Source organism: Equus caballus, chromosome 14 (genome assembly GCF_041296265.1).
Source record: "Equus caballus isolate H_3958 breed thoroughbred chromosome 14, TB-T2T, whole genome shotgun sequence".
Taxonomy (NCBI): domain Eukaryota; kingdom Metazoa; phylum Chordata; class Mammalia; order Perissodactyla; family Equidae; genus Equus; species Equus caballus.
In genome coordinates, this window is record NC_091697.1 from 98106600 (window position 1) to 98128101 (window position 21502).

The 21502-nt window shown below is 38.2% G+C and overlaps 1 protein-coding gene across 2 annotated transcripts in view; it reads left to right on the forward strand.

Moving 5' to 3' along the window:
- The window catches only part of EDIL3 (EGF like repeats and discoidin domains 3), a 381208-nt gene that overhangs the window by 160520 nt on the left and 199186 nt on the right, over nt 1-21502 (forward strand). For both annotated transcript variants that reach the window (XM_001504634.5, XM_003362850.5), the window contains one exon: nt 17148-17276. In XM_001504634.5, coding sequence (XP_001504684.3) covers nt 17148-17276 — 129 coding nt within the window. The remainder of the gene's footprint in view (nt 1-17147; nt 17277-21502) is intronic.

Below are 21502 nucleotides of genomic sequence, written 5' to 3' on the forward strand. Positions count from 1 at the left end.
TTTATGTGCATCTGATCAGTCATTCTTTGCTTAAAACAATTAAGTAACTTCTCATTACCCTCGAGATGAAGTCTAAATCCCTAATCTGGCTTGTGAGGCTTGTCATAATCAGGCTTTGCTAATCTTTCTGACTTTCTCTCCTATCAGTTCCTCTCTTGCACTTCTCTTTATGACTATATTGCATTTGCTTCAGTCCTACAAATTAGCCGTGCTTTACTTGACTTTAAATACTCATACATGATCTAGCCCTGCCCCCCCCCCCACCCCCCGCCCGGAGGGCTATAACCTGCCTGCCTGCTCAGCCAACTTCTGTTCATCCTATATACCTCAGCTTTGGGTGTTAATTATTCCAGGATGTCATACCTGAGTCTTCAATATTGGATTGGGTATTCCTCCTACTTTCACCCAGAACTCTCTGTACTTGCCATGCATTAGCACTTATTTCATTATTAAAGTTTTCAATTTACTGGTCTCTAATCTTCATTGGCATATGTGTTCCCTATAGCCAGTGCTGGCACATAGCAGCTGCTTAACGAGTTTCTGAAGACTGAATGATGTCAGTTCAAATTGTCCACAAGAATAAACTAAACTTATTGCTCATGAAAAACAAAACTATCCAAGTTCAGAGGTGTTGCTCCTTAAATCGTGGATAACATAACCCCTTACAGTAAATACAGCAGGGCGTTCTTTTTAAAGTCTTTTTATGTAGGTCAGTGGGATAACAGCAAAATATAATCCTATAAAGGCACTGTGTCTTTGTCAGAATGATCCCATGTACATGGATAACTGCTGTTCTGACATGATGCAGGGGGAAATCCAGCTTTTGATCAGTGTTTAGTAACTTTAATGTTCTGTTCTTCGACAAAACTTGGAAAACTTAGCCATTTAAATGCAGAGTCGTAGTCTCTCAACACAGACATACCGAGGACATCATCACCAGGCACTTGGGATGTATCAGTGAACAAAACAAATTTTCGTGTCCTCACAGAGCTTACATTCTAGCGGGGTCTCCCCGACAATAAACAAAACATAAATAAATTATTATGGTATATTAAAAAGTGGTAAATGCTATTGAGAAAACAGATCACGGTAAGGGAGAAATAGGAATATTGGGGCTGAGGGTGTGGTTTGCAATTTTGAGTAAGAAATACATCCATCAGTACCTGATAGAGGTGAGAGAGTTAGCAGATGAGCTTCTTAGGTAGAGGGAACAGCCAGTGCAAATTTCCTGAAGTGGAAGCCTGGCCGGCATGTGCATTACAGCAACAGGGGCCTTCTGGACCCAAATGATTTTATTGTTCTGCCAGGTAATGTCGATAAATCACTTACTGTGAGTATTCATACATGTTTCTCGGCTTTATAGCCACTCAGCATTTTGAAGGTGGAGGTAGTATTGTTTCCTAATGAGTCAGGTGCAGGGTAAAAGCTTCTATACACTGTGCTTCAAGGAGCAGCAGAGGCAGAGGCAGAAATGACATCTCTTAAGAAAATTAAAAGGCCTGGTGAGCACAAGTGTCTGAATCAAAAAAAAAAAATCACTTTTTATCCCAGAGGTAGACTAAGGTACCTCCTGTGAAAAGATTCTCCTCAAGATTTCAGGTTCCCTTCTGGCACATAGGTCAGAGAAAATTTGGAGTCCTTAAGTTCTATGACATAAAGCGTGGTTGAAATTATCTTATCCAGAAAAATATTAAAGCAAGTATAATAAAATTCCTACTCCAGTTATGGGGGTGAGGCTCAGCCCACATCCAGAAGATATTTAATCCTCAGCAATATGGTTATTATCCTTGAATACCCAAATTAGAGACATTTTGCTGCTTGCCAATCTTCCATTAGAATTCAACCTATCTTGCCTATCAGAGTACCATAGTGTCTTATAAAATGGTATAAGGCATCATTTAGCCGCTTCTTTGGAAATTGCTAAGTCTATACGTTTACAACTGATTCATTTTAGCACCAAATAAACAATCATAAATCTTTTTACTTCATTGTTTGTGACCTACTTTAATTAGGCTCATACATTATTTTAAAAGGCTTTTTGCAGGAAAAATCACACTAAAAGCTGCGTTATATTGACCAAGTGGCAGCCACACATTCTGTCACTTCTAGTAAATTATTGGTTACTCTGAAAATTGTTTATACTTGATACACTGATCTTAAAGAATGACCTACTATATTTAAATTTCAGACCTAGTATATTTAAATAGCGTGTTGGCAACAACTTCTCTGATTAATTATTTAAGGTATTTAGTGATGAAAGCCTTCTCTGCTGTGTATAATTTCTCGGTACTATATATTTCACCTAACAGAAATTGTGTTGGAAATAAGAAAGGGTAGCAGGCAGAGATAACCTGGGGTGTTTTGTACTGAAGATGTGAATCTCAGCTTTTTTGTCCATCCAGATGGTGACATCTTGGTCATTTTAATCAGCATACTTTATTTGGATCATGACAATACTATAAATATTAAATCACAGTGCAGTCAAACCTGGATTATTGCTGCTTCATTTAATGACTATATGACCATAGTCTATATAGTATTAAGTACAGCATCAAAGTCCAGAGACAGTGATAGTAAACTGTAATATTTAATTTTATTTTTTTTGATCAAGCAAAAGAGGGCTTAAATGTCTAACAACTTTTGTGAAGGAATCCTTGCCGTTTTATGAGCTATAGCCAGTTTTCAACAAAATTCACCACAAAATTGTCAGCAGGAATGATTTCTTTTACAGGGAATACAGTGATTACCGTAGCTCCCTCTAAAAATTACCCATCTATATTCATGTGATTAATGTAACATGGAATTTACAAATTTAAATGCATAATGCTGGAAAAGTAGAAATAAAGATTTTTATAGTAATGCAAATCTGTGCTGCATACATTTAGTACTTTCTCTCATGAGTTAGAAAGTGAATTGTGTTTAATAGCTCAACATTTTTAATTGGGTTTGCAATGATAATAAATTGTTATACACATTTTTAAGTGGATTTCCAGAGTTCTCAAATATTTAACTGCCTGCTACATTTTCATGCCTACGTGCAGACAAGTACTTTATGTAAAGTGTGATGTCATTATTTTTAAATGGCTTTTCATTTTTTTCACCCACGCATTGCTTATCCCTATGGGCAGATCTTGGTAGATGTTTTCTCTTCCTGATGGGAAAGCAGTTTAAACTGAGTTCTCTAGTAGAATAATCTTACCAGTTTTAGGTGTGTAGTCAAACAAAAGGACATCTAAGGTTAATGAAATGATGGTACAACGTTGAGAGCGGCACCAGAGAGACAGATCTTGGAAAAACAACGTCAGCCAAAAGACTTTAGGTAAATCTGAAGCCATGTGTATTTTATCAAAATGTACTTTTTCTGTCTTTCTTTTTTGCATTTTCATATCACCCTTTCCATTCTCTATGTTTTTCATTTTCCTTTCTGGATTATAAAGGAATTGAGATTGCTGAAAAATTTGTTACTCCTATAGGTCGAATAAGCCTTCTTTTATAAGCAAAAAGCATTGGCTGTTTCTTCAACTTGGCTTTTCCTTTAGCTATATGAATGTGACTCCCTAGACAACCAAAAAACCAACCAGAATGCCCTTTGGTATAAAATAATGTCACTTAAAGGAGAACATCTCCCTAACATACGTTGCCAGTATATTCAATCCGTGAAGCTGTGAACACTTCTCATCCATCTGGCAAGTATTTGTTGTGTGCTAGCAGGTATATAAAACACAGAGTGGGTTATGAAAGAAATATAAAACAGAAATCTTGTGTTTCTGGGACCTTAAAATCTATTCAGAATGATAAAATACATACATGTTAAACAGTTCATTAATCATGCAAAACAATATGTTAATTACCACAACCATTTAACTCTCCTGATAATTTTTTTCCTACCTTTCTGGCTGCTGCTTTCTCTGGACCATTGCATTTCCTATCTGTCCATTAAATGATGGCATTTCTTGAGTCTTGGTCCTGGATTCTCCATATTATCTCTGGGATTTCTATAGGTGACTACATCCATACCCATTAATTTCCACCTATACCCAGGACACTAGCATTTATATGTCCAGGCCACACTCTCTTCTGCCTTCTTCGTACCTCCTCTTGAATAACAGATCCAAAAACTGACTCATGATCTTCGCTTCCAATCTGCACCTTCTTCCAGTATTTCTGTCTTAAGGAATGGTACCAAAATTCATCCACTGAGATGTGAAATCTAGGAACGCAGTAGGCATTCTTGACCCTTCTCTCGCAAATCTGTCTATTTCTCTCCCTATCTAACAGCCTGCAACTCTAATCCAGGCTTCCTATCATGCTTTACCTGGAATAGAGTGACAACTCTACCTTCATCTATGCTGATCCTTTCCAAAGGATTGTCCATAGAGTGCATACAACTATCTTTAAAATTGGAATATCAGTTCTATTGGCCTATTGCTTAAATGTGTCAATGTATCCCATAAAGTCTTTTTTTTTTTTGCACCTGGCCTTTGACAGCCTGTCTTATCTGGTCCCTGTATATCTCTGTCGTTGCTTGTCTACTCCTGCTATGCTGGCCTTCTTGAAGACCCTTTTCTTGCTCTGCTTCTCCTTCCATATACCCAGGACTGGAAAACTCATCTCCTTCTTGGCTTTATCTCTTAGATTGTTTTAGCTCCTAGCTTATGTGTCACTTCCTCAGGAAACCTCCTATTAATAGGGTCTTAGGATACAATATATCTTTCCTTCATGACTCATTAAATAATTACTTTTTTATGTGATTATTTGGTTGGTGTCAGTCCTTCCACTTGACTGAAGTTACATGACAGCAGAAAGAGTATCCGTTTTGCTCACTGTTATAACCCCACTACTTAGCACTTTGTCTGGAACACAAAAGGAACTTTAAAGATGAACCAAATGATTATGTGAATGAATGGATAATTGAATGAATGAATGAAACAATGACTGTAACAGAGTAATAAAAAAATTGTTGAAGAGAATAAGAATAAATGATAGGGAAGAGTTAACGGAGGATATTAAACTTGGGATAGTCTTAAAAGGAAAGGGAGGTTTGGAAGAGAGTGGGGTGAATAAAGGCTTTCTGAGCTCGGAAGCCATAGGAGCTGAGTTCTAGGAAGAGAAATTATCTTCTTTAGGTGACAGGATGGTAACTTACCCAGGTGAAGCATTTTGGTTCATTTTTGTGAACAGTAGAGGTAACTGACTGTACAAGATTAGTCCAAATTTATGGACTTAATAATTCCATGTAGGATACTGTCCCAGTAGTACAGTTTATCAGGTACATCATTATGTATGCATTCAGGGGATTAAAATGTTTTATGATTTTGCCCTTATTAAGTGTTTATATGGCAAAAACTGATTTCTCAGAATAGGACACTTCAACTGATCTTTAAAAAAACAAGACAAAGTATTTTGACCAGTCAGTGACCACTTGGTGTTATTCTGGAGAATTATTTGGAAAAGCTTGATATTAATGGCTATAACCATAAGTGCTTTCAATTCAGATTGAGATGGTGAAGCCCCTCACATATTTTCTTAGTTTTAAAATTCTTCCTTATATAAACAAACTTAGGGACAAAGAGAATAAATTAGTGGTTACCGAGGGAAGGGGGGTGGAGGGTGGGCACAAGGGGTGAAGGGGCATACTTATATGGTGTATGACAAACAATAATGTACAACTGAAATCTCACTATGTTATAAGCTACTGTGACCACAAAAGAAAACAACAACAACCAAACAAGCAAACAAAAAAGTAAAAGATAACTTCTTACATAAATTAACTTAGTAAGTATAAAAAAATTCTTCCTTAGTTTTCCGATATAAATTGGTACGAGCATAATGGGATAGTAGAAACTGGTGATATTACCCAGCTTCCTTATGAGACCCCCATCTTCTATTTGACAATAGATTCAATACGATTGAAAATGAAAATTGAAAAGAAGTTAATTATTGCTGTTTGCATCTAAGTCTCAGTTTGTGTTGGTGACCTTTGCTGTGTTTGGGCAAGCATCCCCTAAGCTTTCATCCAGTGATTAAGAAGCATTCATTATGTACTCTGTTTGACATGGTCATTACTTAACGCTCACTTAACAAAATTCTACAAGACCAAATTATCACAGTGGGTGAGGGAACAGATGGCCAGCTGGCCAGAATCCATCCCTGCTTTGTTTTATGCGTTCTCAAGTCTGCCACAAAGCAGCCACATGCAAGACCTGAGGAGGCAATCCAAACAGTGACTCGCCTGTCCAGCTGTGCTTCCAGTGTTCTCAGATGTGAAGTCTGGGTCGGCACCCTTCCCATCTGAGAGCAGCTGGAACATCTCCTACAGGGAGCTTGTGGCCATGATCAAGATGGCAGTCACAGAGGGCAGAGTCCAAAAGTAAAAATAGAACTCCTTTCCCCCACCTTCTGTCACTGCCTTCAAAATCAAAACCACTATTGTAGATTTCAAGAGAAAGACCTACAGTTTCATGGAAAGAGTGCACCTATTTTTAACACCTATTTGTAATTATAAGATTATTCACAATCTGATATTTTACAAATTGCCACAGAGTTCAAGAAAGAAAATTGGACTTGGCCCTATGCTTAAAATTCGGTTGTTGAAACCTGCTAAGTGTGGGTGAGAAACGGCTACAGATGAAAATGCATCCAGTCTTTAAACTTTCACTTTTTGTTATAGACTATGATTAGTCATTTGGACTGTATGCTGGTATTCCTAAAATTAATAACATTTTCAGTCAATCATCATAGATTTATGTTTTCTTAATAGCTTCACAACAGTAGGGAGTGAGCATTGTTAAAGTATCTAGCACTTTGTCAGGGTCTATGGGAGTAGAAAAAATATAAGGAGTAGGGGTTCCTGTACATGAGTTTATAATCTCATCAGGGAGACAAAAGAGACTCATGAAATAATTAGAGAAGGAAGCAGCGTACAGTGAGCTGCTAACTATGCAGTACAGGCAGCAAGTTCAGGAGGAGCCTGGAAAAGGTGAAGAGCTGTCAGAGAGAGATTGATGAGGAACATGGAGGCTTTGTAGCTGCTTAGAGATACTGTGTGAAACAGTGTGATTGCCTGATGCTTCTGAAACTTGAGCTCAGCTCTTTGCTTATAATAATACACGTAGAGAACATTGGTCTCTGCTCGGTCTTTAATCCATACCCTGTCCTATTGACGTGTAGAAGAGTAAACAAACCATGGTAGCTAATGGCAAATTTGAATGATATCTTACCACTTTGCACCACATGCTGATGCATCTTCTTAAGCTTGAATTGTGTTTTGCAAAGCGTGGGATGTGAGTTCTGACAGATGCACTTCTCAAACAAGCCATTTGCAGAGTTCTGTTTGAAAACAGCTCCCTGATTAAAGAGGGCTTTTTTAGGAACTAGAGAGGAATTGTTATAATTTCATAGAAGTAACTTGAGCTGGTTTTCTACAATTACTAGAAACAGAAAGAGATTTTTTTTTCTTAGGTTGATCAAAAAATTATTGAATGTCAGTTTTATCAGTTAGCTTAGATTGCATTTATGGATTCTGAGGTTTCACAGGATTTTCACAGGGAAATCATTATTCTTTTTCTAGTGGCCACGTGAAAAAATAAAAATGTGACCTTGATTATCATGGTGATTTACACTTTTGATGTTGATGTTTCTCTTAGATTTTTGGGAGTACGTATCCCATTGACCCAAGATTTCAAGGTGCACTTGGACCTTATATTGCTAACTTCAACAATAGTAATTACTTAATTTAGTGCAGCATTCATTAATTTAGAGAAGGCCTCTATATACTATCTTTAGTGTTCACAGGCATAAAATGTCAGATTTGGTTTCCTTTATCTTAGAAAGTAAACCAAGGGGCACCATTGTCTTCTGTCTTGAGTTCACTGCATATTGTTCTGTTATCAAAAACATCACACAATCAAGAAGTCAGCAAATATTATTGGTTAGCTAAAAGATGCCCTAAAAGAGACAGCATGTTTTGGAGGATTAAAAGAAATGTGTATGCATGGTGACTACAGAATAATGAGACAGAGTTCTCTTTGGTAATAAAACATTCTGAGCTGAGAATTTCTGTTATGCAAGTGGTGGTTCAGAGGCTTGTTCTGGCAGCAGCGTGCAAGACGAGTGGACTGGGGAGAGAATGTGAGATTGTGTTCCATAATAACATGTAGCTAAAGCAATAGCTATCACTTTGTAAAATGATAATTCCTTTGGCTGTATTTTGTTATCTTTTTAAAGTGTTGATAATGCTTAATGAGATATTTATTGGGAAAAGAGGACACATCAACTACTGTGACAAAAATGATTACATAAGGGATATGCAAAATTAAAAGAGGTAAAAATATGATGTCAAAGACATAAAACGTGGGGAGGGGTATGTAAAAATGTAGGGCTTTTAGAATGTGTTTGAACTTAAGGGATCATCAACTTAATATAGACTGCTATATAACAACATAAGTTGTTATATATGACATAGCTTGTTATATATAACATAGGTTCTTATATATGAACCACATGGTCACCACAAACCAAAAACTGATAATAAATACAAAAAGAATAAAAAGAAAAGAATCCAAACAGAGCACTAAAGAAAGCCATCAAAGCACAAGGGAAGAGAGCAAGAGAAGAAGAAACTACAACAACATCTAGAAAACAAGTAACAAAATGGCAATAAGTACATACCTAACAATAATTACTTTAACTATAAATGGACTAAATGCTCCAAAAGACGTAGCATGGCTGAATGTTTATAGAAATAATACATATAAAAACTTTCTCAGAATGCTGGCTGACTACATGAAAAACATATTGCCATTGTCAAGCCCAATGCTAAACCAAAATTTGAAGCAGATAAGGATCAACCCCAAGAAATCTTCCTTCTTTCTTTGATACTTCCTTCTATCTTGCCAGATCCTCCTTGATGCCACCTAAGAATTCATTTCTGCACTTCTCCTAGGCACTGCTCCCAATTTAAACTGCTCTCTTGATCTCTTTCTTGAACCCTCAGAATTTGTCTACTACTCTCTGTGATGAGAGCCAAACTTAGCTTTAACTAGGGTGTTTATCGTTGATTAATATGAGTGCTTCACCAGCCAACTCTCACAATAAATGAGGGCTCTGGTTTCCTTAATCAACTCTATTGCTCTAAGAAAACAACTGCTTGGGGAATACTGTGGTTTGAATAATGCCTGTCCAAAATTCATGTCTACCAGGAGCCTCAGAATGTGACCTTGTTTGGAAATAGGATCTATATTGGTTTGCTAGGGCTGCCATAACAAAATACCACGGCCTGGATGACTGAAACAACAGAAATTTCTTTCCTCATGGTTCTGGAAGCTTGAAGAGCAAGATCTAGGTGTTGGCAAGTTTGGCTTCTCCTGAGGCCTCTCTCCTTGGGCTGTACATGGCCACCTTCTTGCTGTCCTCACATGGCCTTTCTTCTCTGTGTGCACATCACTGGCGTCTCTTTTATGTGTTCAAATTTCCTCTTCTTATAAGGGAAATTATATTGGATTAGAGCCCAGCTATATGGCCTCATTCAACCTTACTTACCTCTTTAAAAGCCCTATCTCCAAATACAGTTGCATTCTGAGGTCCTGGAGGTTAGGGCCTTAACATGAGTTTTGGGGGAACACAATTCACCCCATCACAGGGGCTTTGCGGATATAAATAGTTAAGGATCTTGGGATGAAATCATCCTGGAGTTAGGGTGGGCCCTAAATCCAATGACTGCTGTCTTTGTAAGAAGAGAGAACTCAGAGAAACACAGGGAAGAAGGCATGTGAGGATGGAGGCAGACATTGGAGTTATGCTGCTACAAACCAAGGATGCCAGGAGCCACCAGAAGCTGGGAGAAACAAGGAAGCATTTTTCTCTGGAGCCTTCAGAGGGAGTGTGGCACTGCCAACACCTTGATTTCAGAGTCGAAGCCTACGGAACCGTGAGAGAATAAATTCCTGTTGTTCAAAGCCACCAAGTTTGTGTTAATTTGTTACAGCAGCCCTGGAAAACTAATAAGGGGACTCCAAAACACCTCTCTAGCCACCAAGCATCTCAGCGCCTTCCTATAGACAATTGTATATAAAGAGAGTCCCGTGTTAATTCTTCAGGAGAGAGTTTATCAGTAGGAATTAAAAAAAAATCTCTGTTTAGCTCCAGATTTCAAGTTTCATAATCTATTCAAATATTTATACCTTGAAAGAACAATTTGTTTAATTTGTTGATTATCCCCCAAAATGGAATGGTTTAGATTTACTTATAGTTTACCTCTCGTATGTGTACAAAATACCCATAGACAATTTTTCTCCTCAAATGGCTGAATTTGCACTTTATGTTTAAAAGTGAGAAGGAAGAGTAGAGATAAGTAGGAAGGGGAGGAGCAGAAACAAGTAGTGTAAAAATGGTTTGAAATCTTCAATCGTGTGAACGTTCCCTGAATAATTCCTTCTTTTTCAACTAGTTTTAAAATAGAGTGGCAATGGCTCAAAACGGCAACTGCCAAAATGTTCAAACCGTATTACATGTAAAAGCCACACTCTACTAAGAGAATTTTAATGTGTTTTTCAGACCAGAGTTTGGAGTGAACTTTTGGGTCATAACTGTTCCTATTTCATTGTACTGCTAGAACAACGTGTGAAACTATGCTTTTGCACTTGCCTTATTGGCATTTCCCTATTACCTAACCTAAAATGTACACTCACTGTTAATATCTAACTGCCAATGTTTTGGGGGCATAATTTGTAAAATTGACCAAGTCTATGTACACATTTTCACAGGAAAGTGGTAACCTATTTACTTCCTAATTATCTGCTTAGACAGTATAAGGAATTCACGATTTGGAACATAGTCTCTAAATGTGTGAAAAGCTAACCATCTTACACATACAGAAATGCCTTCAACTCTACCCTTGGAATTGTGAGGAGGCAGATGCAGAAAAGTAGCAAACCGTATGAATCTAATGCTTTTGTGAGCAATTAATCTTGTTGACATACTTATATGAGCTTGCATAAAAACGCCTGGAAAGCATGCTGGTGAATTCAGTTGTTCATTAATATCGATCGTATGCTGTCCCCATTGTGTTGGGAGCTACTTAAAGATTACCTACAAAAGTATTCCAGCATTATCAATTTTAAAACTCCCTGAAGCCTCTTGTATCTTGAAAGTCTGCTTATACTTTCATATTAAGAGTGATATTATCAAGTGTTGTTGTCTAATCAGATAGTTTGGACTTTTATGAATACTAATCAGAGCTGAAGCTCGTAATCACCACTCTGTATCCTTCTTTGTATACCTGTGAATATTAAAGATGCAGACTTTTGAAGGGGAAAGGGACTGAGATTGCTCTTGTCTGTCTTCTTTTTCTTTTTCTTTTTTTCTCTAAATGGTGGAGAAATACTCATTGTTTGCAAATTTTGCTGTGCTATTAAATTGTGTTCAAAGCTATGTATAAGATTTATATATACGTATATAAACTAGTTTATATGTATATATTTTTAATATATGTAAATGCATAGTAAATTATATATATGTAAATTGCATGTTACAGGAAAGATGTGACATACCCTAAATATACCAAAGTTTAGGCAGCAAAAGTTAAGAACATGGTCATATTACAAACGTTAGTTAACATGATGTTGTTAATGAACTTATAGAATTAAATTTGCAGATACCATTACATAAACAAAAAAGTATATTAATACTGAGCATGGTATATTTGCAGTAAAAGGGTACCTATTAAAATTACCTTAAAAAAATGAGGCGCATAAACTGGATAACTAAGTATTTTCTTGTGCTGTGTGCTTACTCTTCCAGCTGCTGACAATTTTAATTCCATTCAAAGCATTTATCACAAATTACTAGCAAAGTGCTCAGCACGTAATAGGTACCTAATGAACAAATATTATTTAACCTGAAATTAGAAAAAACAAAACAAAACCTCTGTGTCCAGCAAGGTCAGGGTCAGTGTCTTTCTTTTCCTCACAGTATAAGCAACAATATATGCTATAGGTGATGCTCATTATTTATCAGTGTGTCAAGACCTTAAAACAATACTTACTTTCGGTATCAAAATAAAGAAGATTATTGGATGGAGGGAAAACACAAAAACAAACAGGAGTTTCCTAGGATCTCTGATTCGCATATGATTAGCCCACTTATCACTTGGAGAAAGAAACCTGGAAACTGTCGATAAATATTTTAATTTTTGCTATTTAACATCAAACCCAAAAACTTTTGTCTACCAAGCAGATTTGTGAGTTGAGACCTTAGGCTACATGTATTATACTTTCTTCCTTTATGTACTAACTTATATTCTGATTATTTTATCTTGCTAATGCTTTAAGTGAATGTCTTTATTTACACAGGAACTGTTAAATTAGGAGACCAAAACACTATTAATGAGATTATACAATCTTACTGCTTTTATTATATATTTGCCAAAGAATTAAGGCACATGTAATGTTATGCAAAAAGTGTACATTCTAATGATTTGTTGTTGACAGTTTTAATACCATTGCAGATGTAATACTCTTGAAGCTTAAACCATATTAGAAACAGAAAATATTGGAAGCTAATTATAAATTTAAAGAATTTGAACTTTGAAAGGTATAGAAAACCTGGAGAAAGTATCCTAATTAATTACCGAGTGAAAAGCCAAAAGATATTGCTGTCTTATAAACCTAAACTTGAATGGGGTTTAGGCAAAAGATGTAATGGCTGTCACTCATTAACTACCATATCCTTGTTTATTCAAAATGTATCAAACACCTACTGTGTGCTAACCATGACTCTTCCCACAGAGAACTCATGGTCTAGTGGGGAAAAGCGACATGTGACTGATCAACACTCTGTCAGGAATACTCTCAAAGAGTATGTACAAGGCATATAGCATTAGTCTCATGGTATAATTATTAGGGACAAAAAAAACAAGAACCTGTATATTGAGTGGGGTCAGTTTCTTTCTTATCTTCACAGTACAAGCAACAGTATATGCAAACAAAGTATATTATTACACAATAATATTGAGGAAATAGTCATGTTTGACAGTGGATTTCAAACATAGCTGAAATGGAGTACTGTTAGCATAGCAGAGCCTGTCTACATTCATAATATCTAATACACCCTGCCCCATTTGCTGAAAGTACTCTGAAATATTTCCATTTAGGAAGGCTTTGGAGCCCTGTATTATTTACAGGAATGTGCTGAGTGAATTCATGTTGATTCTGTTTGCATCTGTTGAGAATCACGTATTAATGTGATCTTCAACATGGCAGGAAGTGTGGCTTAATGGAAAGGCGTAGATTTGTAGTCAGGCAGAGTGTGTTAAAATCTTGGCCTTTCCCGTTGGACATTACTTGACCTCTCTGAGCAAACCTGTTTTCTTGCCTCTAAAACAGACATATTCTTACGGAGCCTTATACAGAATACTATGTATACTCATGTTGCTTAGCATGTAAGGCCCTTGAGAAAGGTGAAATCCTGCCCCCATTTGCTTTACCTCAGCCTCACCTTTTAAAGGAGTTTCTTGGAGGAGGAAAAATCACAGCAGCCTCAGCTTCTGTAACAGGTAATCTTTTTCTGAAACCCCCATGTCAGCTGAGGTCATGATGTCCGTTGGGGTGTTAATAAAATGAACTCCAACCCTCCAACTCACATCTTTTGGGAATCCCAGAAGCTGCACCAAGATAGCTGGACAGGCTTCACCTACATCCTCAGGAAATACCCAGAGTGTCTAGGACTTTCAATACTTCTGTCAACTCTGTCTTCGGGTTCCTGTACCCAGTGGATTCTTGAATCCTTTGGGCATTACGTGTTGCAACACTTCTTGCCTCCTGCCAGGATGAGCCTCATGATTAGCACAGCCCTTTCCCCGGATTTCCCCAAACACCACACACAGGTCTGTGTCCAGCAGACCTGAGTGCAGATCTGGATCCTCCAGCAGAGACAGTTCACATCGCAGCTGTGCAAACAACTTCAACCTGAATTCCAGACATCACAATTTCTTCCTAGCTACCTTTCTTCACATATTACAGCCTCACAGCACACTGCGTGACCCCCTTCTCTGCCTGAAGTCTACTTCCAGCTTTGCTTTTGGGGTCTCCTGTCAGGGTTTCTCCCATCCATTCCTAAGTTCTTTCCTTTATTATGCAGAGTCACTAACTCATCCTCAGCTTCTAGCCAAGTTCTGCTTTTCCAAAGATGTCTTTGGCTTGAGTGAAAACAGTCATCCATTCCAGGCTCGTATCCGCCCCTCGTTCTTCAAAGTGACTTCCATCGACCACCCTCCTCAGAATCACGGCTTTAACTGCTCCCGAGACCTGGCAAAGGCCTTGCTATTTCAGTCTTTTTTTTTTTTTTTTAATCCTTCCTTCACCCAACTCCATATGGGGAAGGGGACAAGGAAAAGATTTGTGTGCTTTCTGATAGAAATTACATCACTCTCTTGAAGGGGCAGGAATAGCTTAATCATTTTTGGTTTTAATAATTTTTCTTCCTAGATACAATTCCTTAAACTCAATTTTCCTCATATTAAGTGGGTTTTTTGGAGCAATCACTGAGTTCTTATTAAGCTTTCTTTCCTCAACTGTGAAATTAAAAGACTGGATTAGGTGATCTCCAAGACTCCTTATTTGTTTAAAATTTTATAGTTTTTTGACTATATTTATTTGTGTTTATTTTTTCCTTTGCAGTTATGCACATGGCTATCAGTTATCAGTTAATAAAATCTGTCATGTTTTTTATTATTTTGAAATGAACTGATGAGTCAAAACTCTAACATCACTTTTATTTCATTCTCCCCTTCTCAATTAGTTGATTCTCTGTGGAGTTTAGACTTTAGAATCACACATTCTTAGTTTGAGACCTAAATGCATCACTCATAAATGTTCCTTTGAGAAATATTATCTAATCTTTCTGACTTTCAGTTTTTAAAAAATCTAAACAAGAATGGTAATGACAGCTACCTCATCCAGTTGCTGTGAGGAATAAATGAGATTATTTCTGTGAAAAAAGTTTGTAAATTATAAGGCACCATCAAATGTTAATTAGTTTGAGAGGAAAGAAGAAGTAGAAACTGAGAAAGGAGAAGAGAGAGAGGTTCTGGAGCATGGTGTGCATCTCTTAGTGATGGGAGGAAATGATTCACATTGCCACAAAACTGATCATTGGTATTTCATCTTCTTCCTGTCTCACACAATGGCAACGTACCACCTCAAGGGCAGGTGTTGGTTAGTGTAATTGACGAGTACTGCAGAGCACAAAGATATAGATGCATTGTTTTTAATTGGTATGGAGCTATCTGGAGAAAAATCGCAGATACATTGATTTATTTTCCCTTCCTCAAAGTCAGCCCTATCAACAAGTGAAGATCCAGACGCTGTAGAATTGCCACATTGTTTCCTTTTTCATGCATATCCTTATTAGGTTCTACAACCGTTGAATTTCACAAAATTTTAAACTGGAAGAAACTGAGTGTCAAAGGCAGCTGCTGGAGGAAAGAATAGAATGATAAAGTCTTGCTTCAAAGCAAGACAATATTGCCCAACCCCTAAGTACTTCCTGTTGTTGACATTCTATCGCACTGCTCAAAGTGACAATAGTGAATTTCCTTTTCTTTCCATAAATCCTTATACGGCTTTGACTATGCCTGAGCAGCCTATTCACTATTGCACCCTTCTAATAGCCTTGCCTGTTGGAGCTCCAACCAGTTGCCTCAAGTTATCACTATTCTTGGGGCCAAGCCTTTGTCTTCCCTTTAGTCTTTGCTGAAACCACTTGCTCTTTTTCTTGGCTAATCTTCCTCCAAGACTCTGGCATTCACATCTTCCTACATAGTCAGATACTTAGTTTAATAACTCTTGCGTTCCTTTTCTAGTATGTACATCTTAACTATCTCTTCAGTGACTTTTCTTTCACTTATAAATATGTTCTAGTCTCTCCAATTTAAAAAAAAAACAAACAAAATTAGAGAATACTATATTTTTTCATTGATCTTTCTTCATCTCCCAGGGAGAGCTTTTTCTTCCTTCAACTGGTCTCTTCCCTTCTTCACAACCCATAGTCTGGATTTTGCCCTGAATCAGTTAGCATCCTCCAAGATGCCAACTATAAGACAGAATTAGAGGTGCAGAAGATTTATTGGGGAGATGTCTGTGATGGACAAGGAGAGAGGGAGCAAGAGTAGGTAGGGTGAGCTCTCAGACTGTAGCACAAGCCTGTCACCTCTGAAGGGAGGAAAGAAGGAAGATTGCACAGAAAAAGCCTCAGACTGCCATGCCATTTGAGAAAGTCTCAGTCATACCAAAGGGACACCCCATAGTAAAGAATGTGAATTAGAGGAATCCCGAGTCAGGCAGGACTGGCCCAGCTCTACACCCCATCAGTGCTAGCCACTGGTTCTCTCCAAGGGGGTCAAGTGCCACACTTCTTTTGGCCCTCCCAGGTCCCAGTCACTCTGCTGAAGTTACTTTCTCAAAGCTTAAAAACGACTATGAGTCCCTCATCTTTGTATTTGCAACTTTTGGTGAGCTACTTCTCATAGATTGGCAAACCTTGTGATTCTCCAGAAACATGTCCCACCAAAAACTCACAAATAGTCTATACAAGTGTTGCAGCCAGCTCTCCACTTCACTTGGCCTATGTGGTTATAGTCATTGGCAAGTTTATGCTACTTTCACCAGCGGGGAACAAAAGCTCTTCAGTGTTTATAACTCCAGAAATTGCTGTTCAGCATTCCTTTTTAAACATACAAAAGATATTTTACAATTTGCAAACGAAATAGCAATATTTTACTTAGCGCTAATATTTTTTGAGTGCTTAGTGTATAGCAGACACTGTTCTGGGTATTTTATATTTATATTTTATGAGTTCTTTTCATCTGTATCATCACCCTTTGAGGTTGATTCTATTAGTATTGACCCTTAAGAGAAGGTAAGACTGAGGCACAGAGAGGTTAAAGAAATCCTCCAAGGCCACATGGCCCAAAAGTGGTGAAACCGGGATTCAAAGCCAGGCCAGTGGTCTCCAGAGTCCACACAACTACTACATTTCCTGGACCACTAATACCCAGAACACTTTTTTCTATAAAATTAATTGCAAAACATTGACCTAATGTCTACTTTAAAGCATATGCATCATGCAGCAATATTTTTTCTGTCTTTCAGGTCCCTGCACTCCTAATCCATGCCATAATGGAGGAACCTGTGAAAGAAGTGAAGCATACCGAGGGGACACATTCATAGGCTATGTGTGTAAATGTCCCCGAGGATTTAAGGGGGTCCACTGTCAGCACAGTAAGTTATCCACAGACATTGTGCTTTTATTATTATTGATTGCAAAGTGTACAAGTCATTATCATTGTTGTTTGTAGTAGAATGATAGAATCTTCAGGCAGCAAAGAGCCCTGACAGTTGGCTAACGCTGCTTCTCTCCCGCTGAATACACCACGTCCCCCACTGAGGACCGCCAGACTGTGTTTCAACCCTCCCAGTGGCATGGGGGGCTAGTCGTCTTCTGTTAGCACTTTTCATGATTGTTCAGCCAAATCAACCAAAGTATGGCTTTTTATGATAAACTGACGTCTGTCTCTTTCTTTCATGCTTGTCCTGCAGCTACATTCTTGAAACTTCCCAGGTATTATTCTGTTGATTATGTTCAGGGATGATACCCAGAACAGAAAAGGAAACTGCCCGCCTTGCCCTGTCTATGAGTCAGTTTCCTCCTTCTTACATGTTGGCATTTTTAGGGTGAAAAAGTTCAATAACTGTATTATCTAAACTTCTCTCTTTTATTCCCATTCTTATTTATCCTATGAAGTTAAACAAAATATGTCCACTTGTGATGATTTTTTCTTAGAGATTTGACTCAACATAAATGCCAAAGGGGTGGTGTGGGCCCTTAACTGCTATAGGGTTCAGCAAGACTGGAGGCCAAGGTGGACTATGAGCTGTCAGGGAAGGAAGGCTTTTAGAGAGGCTGCCATGTGAGAGCTGAGTCTTGAAGGAGGGACTAGATATTCATCAGAGGGAGGGGAACAGGGGAACAGCACTTGTAGGATGAGTCAGGAATATATGAGCTCTGAAGGCTGGAGTGATGATTAAGACCATGGTGTTAGGAATGAGTAAGGCAAGTCTGGTTGTGTCACCCAGAGCCAAATTTCCAACCACCATCAAAAAATTTAGGGTGCCTCCTAGCTCTGAGACTTTGGGGGCATTTCTTTCTGGAGACTTCCATGGCCAGGAGTTTGTGAAATTTCTGTAGAAGCCTGTTATAGCCCTGAGGCACTTAAACTGCTTGTAGTTGTCTCTAAGAGCTCAGATCACCAACAACGCACTGAAAGGCTACTGATTTTTCTCAGGCTGGGTCCTGAGTTGACAAGGCTGATTCTCCTTTATTGTAGCATCACAGTTCAGCCTGCCCCGTGAACACCTCAAAACATCCCCAGAAAGAGAAAGATGGGAGCCCAGAATCTTAGCTGCCTTGACAGTAACTTAATCCTATGAAGAGAAGAGTACTGACCTTACTTATTTACAAATTTTGTGATGTGGTGTCAGAGCAGTGCCCAGAGGGAGAAAGTCTGGCCGCCCCACCTGAGCCCCTCAATTAAGAGCCTCCTGCGTACAGTGCACACATTTGCAGAGGGATCCCCCTTTGAAATGAGAACAGAATTTTCATAATGGGATGGTGTCCAATGTTCAGAGGCAGGGATGGCACCCAAGGTCAGGTCATCCTAACCTTATCTTTTCTATGCTGTGGGGCTCCAGGAGGGAGAGGATGAAAGAGTGCGATGCAGATTCTTACTGTTAGAAATCCTTAGAAGCACAGTATTTAGAAGGCTTGTGTAGACCCTAATGTCACTTAAATATCTCATATTTATTACTCTCCCACCCAGCCAACTGCTGATGTCAGGGTGAAATGGCGGCTGGTCCTTAAACCAGAGGCTGAGAAACTCTAAATCTAAGTTCTAACTAATAATGTCTGGACAATGGCACAACATTCTTTTCACATTTCTGGGCCTTCATCTTGTGAAGAAAAGCTTAGTTTCAGTTATCTTTAACAGCCTAGAAGTCCCATTGAAGACATCAAGTCATCATTTCTTTGTCCCAATAGAAGTGAGGTTGCTGTGGACGGGTGGTACTGGGGAAGCGTCCACCTGCTTCTCACTCCCACACACACAGTTGTCTGTGAATTCTTTCAAGAGAACCATCAAGTTTGGAGAAGTAGAACAAATCATTTTTGTTCCCATTCTTTACAGGGAAACATCTAAGTCTTTTCTCTCATACCTTATACCATATTCAAATCAGCTCTTTAATCCACATAATCGTGTTGAATTTCAAGGCTTATTTTGAAATGCAAAGAAACCTTGTCCTTTCTGGTATCCGATCCCCCGCAAGACCTTAAATCTGTGCTAGGAATTGCAGTGGGAAGCCCAAGGCTGAGAGAGTCCCTTTAAAACTGGGATTTTGTGGTCTGAACAAACTGGCCCCTATTCCCTGAAGTGCATCATTATTAGAAGCAACAGGGAATGGAGGGGAAAGGCCTGCGTTTGGAACCAGAGACCTGGATTTGAGACCTGACCTTTACAGTTGTTGGATAAACGACCTTGGGCCAGTCACTTGACCTTTCTGTGATTGAAGACATGTAAATGGAGGAATTGAATTAAAAATAGATGATCTTTGGTTCATTCGAGCTAGGAGAGTATTAAATGGGTAGCTTGCTAGTAAGCAAAGGTTATCAAGCCTTCCTCTTTATAGATGAAATTGAAAAGGATTATATACATGAAAGTAGATTTAGAAGTGCTGGGAGCCCTGAGAACTTTTCCAGGTAGGAGAAACAAACAAGCAGCTATTTAACCCCTTGTAAGAACAGCTGGGTGTTTGGGTTTATTTTTCCCAGTGGTAATAGTTTTATGGCCCAAATTTGCTCTAGAACCTTGCTACTCTAAGTGTGTTCATGCAGCAGCATCACCTGGAAGCTTGTTAGAAATGCAGATCATGAGGCACCACCTCAAACCAGCTAAATCAGAATCTGAATTTTAGAATAATCCCCGGTTGACTCCTACACATATTGAAGTTTGAGAAATGCTGCACAAGGCTTTCAGTAGCTAAAAGTAACCATCTCATAGATTAAGGTAGCAACTTCTGGATTCAGTTATGTAACAACACACAATATGGACAGAATATTTATTATAGATTTTGCAAATCATGACTATATTGAAAATCAAGGAAAATGAGACATATACCAATATAATATGAACATTTCCCTTGGGAAAGGAATGGAAAAAAAATTCTTCAGACATTCATATGGGTGGGATTATTAATTTAGTTCTATTTGACAGAACGAGAATAAAATATCCTTTGGAATATAGCTAAATAGTTAATTCTAAATTACATGATACAGAGTGGCATACGTAGTTAATAGGTTTAGTTTAACAACTAAATGTTAAATGTTTGTGAATATGTTACGAATTAGAAAAAAAATGTTTCCAGTGTCAGCATTAAATATTACCTACTTCTGCTTTTTCTTTTGTAGGAAGATTGGCCCTGAGCTAACATCTGTGCCAATCTTCCTCTATTTTATGTGGGATGCTGCCACAGCATGGCTTGATGAGCGGTGCTAGGTCTGTACCCAGATCCCGGCCTGCGAACCCCAGGCCGCCAAAGTGGAGCACATGAACGTAACCACTAAGCCACTGAGCCAGCCCCTAAATATGCTTCTTTTAATTCCTAGATCTTAGTTTGTAGAACAGTTTTAGGTTTACAGAAGAATTAGGCATAGAGTACAGAGAGTTCCCATATATTCCCCCTCCTGCATAGTTTCCCCTATTATTAACATCTTTCACTAATATGGTATATTTGTATAATTGATGAACCAGTATTAACACATCATTATTAACTAATGGTCATAGTTTATATTAGGGTTCACTATTTGCATTGAAAAGTTCTGTGGCTTTTGAAAAATGCATAATATCATGCTTCTATCACAGCCTCAGACCGAATAGTTTCACTGATCTAAATATCTTCTGTGTTCTGCCTATTTATCCCTTTCTCCCTCCCTCAAACCCTGGCAACCACTGATTTTTCTACTGTCTCTATAATTTTGCCTTTTCCAGAATGTCGTGTAGTTGGAATCCTCCAGTATGTAGCTGGAATCATATAGTATGTAGACTTTTCAGACTAATTTCTTTTACTTTGCAATATACATTTAAGGTTCCTCCAAATCTTTTTGTAACTTGATAGCTCTTTTTTATAACTGTTGAGTAATATTCCATTTTATGGATTTCCCACAGTTTGTTTATGCATTCATCTATTGAAGAACCTCTTGGTTGCTCCATTTTTGGCTATTATGAATAAAGCTACTATAAACATTCATGTGCAGGTTTTTGTGTGGATATACGTTTTCAACTTATTTGAGTAAATACCTAGGAGAGCAATTGCTGGATCTTGACAAGAGTACGTTCAGTTTTGTAAGAAACTGCCAAATTCCCTCCCACAGTGGCTGTAACATTTTGCATACTTAC